This window comes from Suncus etruscus, chromosome 15 (genome assembly GCF_024139225.1).
Source record: "Suncus etruscus isolate mSunEtr1 chromosome 15, mSunEtr1.pri.cur, whole genome shotgun sequence".
In the NCBI taxonomy this organism is placed as follows: domain Eukaryota; kingdom Metazoa; phylum Chordata; class Mammalia; order Eulipotyphla; family Soricidae; genus Suncus; species Suncus etruscus.
Genome location: NC_064862.1, coordinates 20,317,672 through 20,327,228, shown reverse-complemented (window position 1 = coordinate 20,327,228; position 9,557 = coordinate 20,317,672). Strand labels below are relative to the sequence as shown.

Below are 9,557 nucleotides of genomic sequence, written 5' to 3'. Positions count from 1 at the left end.
CATGAACCTGGGACACAGAGGTGGCCCCACTCACCCCCAAGACTATTTTGCTTGTGTGTTTGGGACCACGCCCGGTGGTGCTCAGGGCTTCCTCCTGGCTCTGTGCTCGGGGATCACTCCTGGTGGACTCAGGATCCTATGGGTGTGCCGGGATCAAATGTAGGTGGCTGTGTGCAAGGCAAGTGTCAGACCTGCTGTACTGTTGCTCTGGCCCAAACAGAGACTATTATCAGCCCCAAGGATGAGGAAACAATACAGGAGTGCCCCACATGAGTATTGGAAGCATTTGCCCATTAAAGAACTGACCCAAGTGGCCACATTGAGACAAATGACTCCATAGCTGCAGATGGATATTAGACTTTAATATGACAGACGAGGACTGAATTAAGATTTATTTATTTATTTATTTATTTATTTATTTATTTATTTATTTATTTTGGTTTTTGGGTCACACCTGGCGGTGCTCAGGGGTTACTCCTGGCTGTCTGCTCAGAAATAGCTCCTGGCAGGCACGGGGTGGGGGTGGGGGAGGGGGACACCATATGGGACACCGGGATTCGAACCAACCACCTTTGGTCCTGGATTGGCTGCTTGCAAGGCAAACGCCGCTGTGCTATCTCTCCAGGCCCAAGCTTTATTTTTTTTTATGGGCCATACCCTACGACACTAAGGGGTTACTCCTGGCTATGCACTAAAAAATCAGTCCTGACGTGTTTAGGGGACTATATGGGATGCCGGGGATCAAACTGGGTCCGTGCCAGGTCGGCCATGCAAGGCAAATGCCCTACCACAGTGCTATCTTTCTGGCCCCTGAATTAAGCTTTAATCTCATAGGGGCAGGGTGGTCACTCTGTGACAGAGCACAGATGTAAAGTAAGGTCATGGATTTGACCTACATGCTGGTGGTGACCCTGGAAATCCCTGTCCAGCACAGCCCTTGGCCCTGGCGATGCTGCTCCTTCACAGATTGGCAGCTGTATTGTTTAAAAAAATTTTAGGAGGATTTCTAAGAGGGAGCCTGGGGGCTCTGGGGAAACTCAGCCAACTGTACCAGCTCAGTACGAAGGACCAAGGACAGGTGGCTGCTTGTACAGACGGTGATACTGGGGTCCACCAGGGCCACACCAGGAGGCTCAGGGGTCTTAAGGGCAGTGTTAGACCCAACAAGACTCTGGGCCAGGCGGTGCAGGGGACTGAACCCAAGTTGAATGGATGCTAGGTAGGCACCCTAACCACTGTGCTATCTCCTGGCCTTGTGGGGGGGGGGAGAAACAGAGAGAGAGACAAAGAGAGAGACAGAGAGACAGAGAGAGATAGAGAGAGAGAGAGAGAGAGAGAGAGAGAGACAGAGTGTTCAGGGGCCACACCTGATGATTCTCAGGGGTTACTCCTGGCTTTACACTCAGGGGTAATCCTTCGTGGCATTCAGCAGACCAAGGGTACCAGGGATCAAACCCAGATTGGTCAAGTGCAAGGCAAGCACCCCCACCTTTTTTTGGTGAGAACATTTAAGTTCTACATTTATAGTAAATTTCAGTTATTTAATATAGCATCCCCATTACAATGATTAAGCATAAAAACAAATTCCTCATTAAAATGATGATTTTTATTTTGGGGTTTGCTTTATTTGGGGGCTACACCCAGCAGGCCTCAGAGGTGCTTACTCCTGGCTCTGTGCTCAGGGATCAGTCAGGGGGCCATCTGGGGTGCTGGGGTTCGAACCTGAGTCAGCAGCTTGCAAGGAAAGTGCCCTCCCCACAGTACTATCACTTGGGCCCACTGGTTTTCCATTCGTCCCTGAGGAAAAGCAAGCTCTTTCCTAGGCTCCTTAATGCCCTAAGTCACCAGTACCCACTAAGTTCCCAATACACACTGACCTTATTTCTATAGTTGAAGATGGGAGTTTGAGCCATACCTCACTGTGCTCAGTGACTATTTCCCGCAGTGTATGAGGGACCCCATGTAGTGCCTGGGGGGCATGGAAGCTAGGTAGGCTGTACTCCAGGTGGGTGCTCTACCTTCTTCTACTGCCAGCCCCCTCCTGTAATGAGTATTTTGAAATACTTCTTCCTCGTCCTAAAGTCCTTCCAATAACCATATGAGCTTTGCCATTTGCTTTGCTTTGATTCTCAGGAAATCTGTCCAGATTTGCATAGGACGAACAGTAGTAGTAGGGCCACACTAATGGTCTCAGGTTACCCCTGGCTCTGCGGTCAGAAATTGTTCCTGGAAGACTTTGGGTGGGGGAAGCATGTGGGATGCTGGGAATCTAACCTGAGTCTGTCCCAGTTGGCAGCGCGCAAGGCAAACATTCTACTTCAGTGCTATAGCTCCGGCCCTAAATAGTAGTTTTCTATCGTAGCTTCCTTACTGAAACACTGTCATTCTGGAAGCAGCTCAACTTACTCTAAGGGGTATTCCTGGCTTGCCACCAGCCAGCAGAAACCACCATAGGGTAAGCAAAGGGGACTTGGATCAACATGCCTTAGACAAAGCACTACACAAGTAACACTTCATTGTCATGGATTCACTAGAGCCTAGAAAATCCCCAGCTAAACCAGTCCCAAATATGGAAATGAGCTGAGCACAAATAAAAGGGTTTGATTAGGCCCCTGACCTCTTTTACTGTTCTCCTTGTTTACTCCACAGGCCTTCTGATGCCTCCAACATTCCTTGGACTTCACCTCAGGGCCCTTGCATTTGCTGTTCATTGGCCTAGGATGTCCCTCCCAGATCTACCTGCCTCTCTTCTTCCTTAACCACTAAAAATCACCCTCCCAGTCTTTCTACCCATGCCCTGGCCTTCCCAGCACAAAAATCACTTCACTGCTTCAGGATGGACCTGAAACACCCCCAGGGTCATTAGGGATGAAATGAACCCAAGAAGAGCCTGACCTGCCTGTTTTTCTCCTACCCTCAGGTCAGGACTGGAGAGGGACTGAGTCCTCGGTGGGGTGGGGTTGAGGAGGTAGCAGCAAGAGCAGCAAAGAAAGCTTCAGGGGTAGACAACACTGTGATTTGGGACTGGATAAAAAGAAAACAACAGGGGCGAGAGTGATAGCCAAGCTGTAGGGCATTGGCCTTGCAAATCTGCCACAGGCAGATAGATCCTGAAGTACCCTGGTTCTATCCCCAGCATCCCAAACGGTTTCCTGGAGCCTGCCAGGAGCGATTTCTGAGCCCAGAGCCCCTGAGGTGTGCCCCCCCCCCAAAAAAAACCCTCAAAAAGCAGAAAGCAGCAATTTCTCCTTGCTGATAGCATCTTTCTCTATTGTCCTGCAAAAAAAAAAAAAAAAAAAAAAAAAAAAGTTTGCTCTTTCTTGCTCTAAGTCCCTCCATGACTAAAAATGTTCTTGGAAGATTTGATCCCAAGCCTTTTGCCCAGTTCCAGAAATGTCCCTTCTTTCACTGGGACATACATGGCTGCTGCAGTGCTCAGTTTCTAGTGTCTGATTTGGGCCAACAAAAATCACAACTTTTCTGCAAAGCTTTTTTTTCCATGCTTTTCCAAAATTGAGGACACCAACCACATTGGCCCAACCTGCCAATCAGGTCGAGCCAGGAGCTTCAGGGGGCGTCGCACCCCGGATACCACTCCCAGGTCCAGATCTTGCCATCTGCCCGCATGAGGTCCCCGCAGGCAGGCAGGCAGACAGGCAGGCAGGTGGTGGAGTCGGAGGGAATTCCAAGCGGTCCGGGAGAAGATGCGTCGCGATCCCTTTAAGGGCCTGGGGAGGCGGGCTCAGCGGGACGACGGACGGCGGCAAGAGCCAGTCACAGAGTGGGAGGCGCTCGGGGGCGGGGCCGAGGCCGGCGGCCGGGGAAGGGTTAAAGGGGCGCGCCCGCGGGTCGTGGCCGGGCCGGGCCGGGCCTGGCGTTGCCGCCTCCTTCCCTCCGAGCCGCAGGCCGGGCCGCCCGGGGAACAAAGCGCCGTGCGTGTCGCTGTCGCTGTGTCTGTCGCCAAGCGGGCCCGGGGCCATGGCCGGGCCGTCCCCCGGCCTCGCTTGGCCCGTCCCGCCGCCCTAGGCCGCGCCGCGAGGTAAGGCCGGGCTGGCAAGGGGAGGTTCGGTTCGGTTCGGTTCGGTGGGGCTCCGGGCCGATCCGAATAAATCTTATTTATTTCTAAGGAGCCAAGAGACCCCGGTTTGGGGACCCCCTACTCCGCCCATCGCTGGCCCTGGGGAGGACCCGGGAGCACAAAGGCCCAGGGAGGGAGGACACCCACCCACCCCAGGGACACCCCCAGGGGCACCCCGGGGCTCCCCCCATCTCTGCGTGCTTGGCAGTGAATCACACCACCTTCCCCAGTCCGTGCTTCAGTTTCCTCACACTCCCCAGGGCTGTCAGGCCAGCTGTATGTCGTGTCCACCCACCCCCAAAGACTTGGAGCTAATCATTTGCCTTCAGGGACAGCTGTACCCCCACTCCCCACAACCCCATCTCGACACCCCTTTACCCTTCTTCTCCCTGGAGCACCAGCTGCCAAGCAGCTTTTCAGGGTGATTTTAGGCCCGACCCAGCTGGAGGGATATTGGAAGGATGTTCTGCTTTATTTATTTTACCAGGACACTGTGAAAAACTGATTTACAGGGGCAGCAGCGTTTCGATGCCGCCCCCCCCCTTATTCTTACCCAGGGTTTTTCCTTCTTTGAACACCTGGAACCCCTCCCTGCAAAGCCCCTTGGACACAGAAGGACGCTGAGCGCTAAGGCCTGCGTGTCCCTGGTCTCTTTTGCAGCGTCCTTCTATCCTCTGAAGGCCAGAGCTGGGATCCGGGACCAGCTTCCTCCTGTGTGTCACAGGCGGTTGATTCAGCAGTGCCCAGGCTGGACTCTGAACTTAGACTGAGGAAAGAGTGCGGGGAGATAAGCCCGGGGGACCCAGCCCTCCCTCCTGCAGGCTGTTGTATCTTGCACCCTATTTTCTTGCCAGGCTGCAGAAGCAGCCACCTGCGGTGGAAGGGTGCATGCAGGCAATGACTGGATGGTTCGGGCCTGTTGGGGCAATGCGGCCAGCATGCTGCTGGGCACGAGGGGGCTAAGTAGCCATTTGTCCAAGATCAGGACCGCCCACTTGGGTGGGTTGCCTGAGCATGCAGAAATTATTTCTGGCCGGGACATCCTCCTGTGGGCCAGTTCCTACCTAACCTCTCCATGTGCTCCCCAATCTCTGGACAGGCTTGTGAGAGGGGTAAGAAGCAGCACCCAAGTCCTTCTGTGGTACCTCAGCGCCGACCACTGTGCCAGCCACTGGAATTTGGATCCTTGCCCCAGCAGGCAGAAATAACCCAGGGAAATGCAGGTAATGATGCAGGAACTTGACTAGAGGGGCTTCTTGTGGGGGGCACCTTGTGAAATGAAGGAGGAGCCTGTGGGGGTGGGCTGCTATAACAGGGTTTTTGTTTTGTTTTGTTTGTTTTTGGCTTTTTGGGCCACACCCATTCTGCGCTCAGAAATTGCTCCTGGCTTCGGGGACCAAATGGGATGCTAAGGATTGAACCTGGGTCTGTCCCGGGTTGGATTCGTGCAAGGCAAACACCTTGCCGCTGTGCTATTGCTCCGGCCCCTGAACAGGGTTTTTGTGGCGCATTGAAGGAGGATCTGGGCAGACATCTGGATCTTGCCTTAGGAATCAGGAACAGGGTGGTGTGCGCTGGGGGACAGGAACAGGGTAGGAGGGGCTGTGGGCTGAGATGAACAGTGCAGAGTGGGCTGGGTGGCCTGGAGGAGTGGGTACCTGGGGGGAGGCCAGGCCACTGCCCACCGCTGTTCAGTAACCCCCATAAAGTTTCTGTTATTGCCACTGTGACCTTAACTCGGGGACTCTCATCCCACTGTGCAGAGGTGAAGGCAGCCCCAGAAGGTGAGACTGGTGGACACAGCAAGCGGAGAGCAGAGCTGAGAGGAGGTGAGAAGAATGGGGTGGTCCCCTGAGAAACGTTGCTGGGACCCACTTGGTGTGGAGATGGATGAGCCATTCTGTAGAGTTGGAAATGCGGCGCAGGCGGGGTTCAGTCGGTACCTGGAGTGGTCCCATTCTGGTAGCAAAGCAGAAAGAAGTCATCCTGAGCCTTAGAGGCTCTCCATAGTTCCTGTTGCCTCTTCCAAGAGTCCTCTCTGGACTTCTTAGGCAGGTGAGATGAGGGGATGAGGAAAGGGAGGACTGTGTTCCACCCTGGGTCAGGTTGCCTGGCTGGGCCCCACTGTGACCAACTGCTGCCAGGAGTGGCACCAGCCATACCTCATTCCTCTGGGCCTTAAGTAAGATACTGCCCAAGCAGGTGAAGGCACAGTAATTGAGCACCTACTGCATTCCGGGGACTTGACATTATTTCCCTCCTCTTGCAAACGTGACATCCTACGGGGATGGAACTGGAGCACGTGGGGCGGGGTCCTCCAAGGAGTCCCTGGGAAGCCCAGGGAATGGCGCGACCAATGATGCCTTGTCAGATATCTTCGGACCAAGGGGACAGAATCACAGCAGTGTCATACTCTGCTCTGTCCTGGGTAGTAGGTATAGTGACACCTGTCCAGGCCACGCCCACTGGGCAAGGTCACGCCCACAAATAATCGCCATGCCTGCCTGCAGCAGTGCCTCTGGGACAGGGGGACATGTCCTGGTCTGTGTCCCTTTCAGCTGTACCTGTCAACAGTAGCAGAGACCCCGCCCCACCCCAACCTCTGCCCAGGGTCTGGTGCACACAGCAATGCCGGGGCGGAAGTTGTGCCTCTTGTTTGCTTGGCACCAGCTTGCAGCCCTGCCAAGTTGTCCTGCTCTTTGGCCCCGCTTTTGAAAGAGTTGATGACAGGCTGGTTATGTCCTGGACTCCAATGCACCCTGGGCCAGCTCGGTGGCTGGGACTGGGACTGGCTCCTCCCTGCCTATAGTGGGGGGGGGTGGTGGGGGGGTGGGGGGGGAGGGTCCTGTGCCTGACTCATCAGAGATGGTGAAGGGGGACGGTGGTGGGGGCTGTGCTTGTCCCCTCCTTCCCCTGGGCTTTCTGTAAAGAGTGTTGAGGACCAGGCTGTGAGGATGGAGGGGGGAGGCCAGGTCCCGTGGAGTCACATCTGTCCTATCCCTGGGGGGTTGTTGCCCCCTGTCTTTTCCCTTGCAGACACCATGAAGCTGGATGAGCGTAGTTTGGCCACGTACGCCAGGTGCGACACTCCTGTCGACTCGGAGGGCTTCCTGTTCAAGAAAGGTGGGCGCCACGCCACCTACAACCGCCGCTGGTTTGTGCTGCGGGGCAACATGCTCTTCTACTTTGAGGACGAGGCCAGCCGTGAGCCGGTGGGTGTCATCGTCTTGGAAGGCTGCACGGTGGAGCTGGTGGAAGCGGCCGAGTTCGCCTTTGCGGTGCGCTTCGCGGCTCCCCGGGCACGCACCTACGTGCTGGCGGCCGAGAGCCAGGTGGCCATGGAGCGCTGGGTGAAGGCGCTGTCCCGGGCCAGCTTCCACTACCTGCGCGTGGTGGTGCGTGAGCTGGAGCAGCAGCTGGCGGCCATGAAGGCCAGCACCCCTGCCCCGGCTCCCGTGCCACCCCGGAGAACCCGACTTCCTCTGGCCAAGGCCAAGGACAATGGCTGCGCCGTCTGGAGCACAGAGCTCCCAGCCAGGCCCCAGCCCCCTCCCCTGCCACCCCGCCGGCGACCCTCAGCCCCACTCCGGCCCCCCGAGGGCGCCTCTTTCGCCCAGCTGCACGAGTGGTACGGCCGGGAGGTGCAAGCCCTGCGCAGCCAGTGGTACAAGAGCCAGGCCCAGTCCTGAAGGGAGCTCAGCCTGCTGTGAGAGACTGGGGGGGCTGGCTTAGGGTCAGCCCCAGCGCCCCCTTTGTAGGGGACCGGTGCTTTAGGAGAGAGACAGCCAAGGCGCCAGCCTGAAGCCCAGGAGAATGGGCGCTGCTTTCTGGGAGCTCAGTCTGGCCTGCTGTGCCCACAAACACCAAACCGCACAGGGCCTGGCCAGGTGGCCAGAACTGAACGAGGGTCTGTGAGCTGAGAGGAAAGTGCTCGCCAACCTGAAGGCTTAGGGACTGGGCACCAACAGGGAGAGGATGTGGCCGGACTCACCTGCATCCAAGACCTGGTCCTAGGCCTCAGGCCTACAGGGTCTGTCGCAGTTAGGAAGTGTAGGTGTGAGTGTCCCAGCCAGTGACACAGTGACCTCTGGCTCCCGACCATGTCCCTGCAAGCTCGGACACCGCACCACATCCCTCAGCTCAACTCACCTGACCTCGTCCAAGCTGGCCATGGCCTGAGCTGGCTTTCCAGCACATTCCCTCAGGGAAAGCTGGCTTCTAGCACACCCAGCCCTGGTAGGGGCCCGGTACCAGGCAGAGGTGGGGAGTCTCTGCTGAAGCCCCCCTCTTGTCCTTTCAGCCCCTCCGGGGTCTTGGCTCAGCTCCCTGTACCCTGGCACCCCCCAGGGGTCCCAGACCTCACCCCCTTCTCTGATCCCACTCACCACAGTGGCCGTTCTTCACCCAGTGAGAATCTTGAGGGGCTGGGCTACCCCGACCCCGCCCTCCAGCTGGGTCATGTTTACAGTCCTCACACGGGGACCCCTGAGGACACTTCACCCCAACCTTTATGCTCCAGAGGCTCCTTCTGGGGGCCTGGGAAAGAAGAGAGGCCTGTGTCAGCAGCCCAGCTCACTGCCGGCTCAGTGTAACTGGCGCTTTGGTTTTAATTTAAGTTGTAATATTTTGGGTGTTCCCCGCTTTTTTCTAAGCTGGGGTTTTCAACTGCTTTTGTTTCCTGTTGGCTGCTGGGCCTGTAACCCCTGACACTCCTGCCTGAGAACAGAGTAGTGGGGTTTGGCCCACTGTCCACACTCGGAGTCTGCATGGAGCCCAGATCCTGGTCAGGCGCTGGCAGCTGTGGGGCTAGTCTGGTCCCAATGCAGGTTTACAAGCTCTAACGGTACAGTGACCCTGACTGGGGTGTAAAAGCTAAAATAAAAGTTGGCCAAGTAAGTGAAGGCTGGTGGTGGTCTCTCTCTGTCTCTCACTGTCTCTTCTCTCCTCTCTCCTCTCCTTGCAAAACTGTCTTTGTCTCTCTGACCTCACTTCCAGAGTGATCTGGGAAGGCTCTAGCTCATTCTTGGGAACAGACAGATTTAGAGGGTGAGAGCCAGGAAGTGCCTGCTCTGGGATGGAGCTTCTGGAACTCTTTGGAAGAAGGCAGCTCTTCCCAGAATTGGAGTGGCCTTGTCCAAGGTTGCATTTTGGGGGCCTTATGAGGGGAAGTGAGAATGTGGTCCCAGACCTAACAACTGGGAGGGCCACAGGGAGCGAATTCAGGGGGAGACCAGGGTAGGATTTGGAACTCCTATGTGTGGCTCCGTCTTGGGCCCCTATGATGCTCATGTGAGCGTCACCACCAAGACCACCCAGCCAGATGGGTTTCCCTAATGTGAAGTCAGCGTGCAGCTCACACATTCCCCTCCCCAATTTGCCAGTCCAGGTAGGGCAGAAACAAACCAGAAAATGTGGTTTAGGCCTAGCACCCAATGTCCCGGGCCTGTGGGTGGGCCTGGGGGCATCTGGGAAGCGCTGA

The 9,557-nt window shown here is 56.2% G+C and overlaps 1 protein-coding gene across 3 annotated transcripts; it reads left to right on the top strand.

Moving 5' to 3' along the window:
• Window positions 1-3,870: 3,870 nt before the first annotated feature.
• PHETA1 (PH domain containing endocytic trafficking adaptor 1) lies at window positions 3,871-8,979 on the top strand. 3 transcript variants are annotated; one of them, XM_049789365.1, is made up of 4 exons: window positions 3,871-4,039; window positions 5,178-5,301; window positions 5,842-5,907; window positions 7,115-8,979. In XM_049789365.1, exon 4 carries the CDS (start codon window positions 7,120-7,122, stop codon window positions 7,765-7,767), a length of 648 nt encoding a protein of 215 aa, XP_049645322.1. In that variant the 5' UTR covers window positions 3,871-4,039; window positions 5,178-5,301; window positions 5,842-5,907; window positions 7,115-7,119; the 3' UTR covers window positions 7,768-8,979. The 3 variants fall into 3 exon arrangements, with proteins under 3 accessions (XP_049645322.1, XP_049645321.1, XP_049645320.1); XM_049789364.1 differs by lacking the exon at window positions 3,871-4,039 and adding an exon at window positions 4,966-5,077; XM_049789363.1 differs by lacking the exon at window positions 3,871-4,039 and having other exon boundaries at window positions 4,966-5,301.
• The last annotated feature ends 578 nt before the right edge of the window (window positions 8,980-9,557 follow it).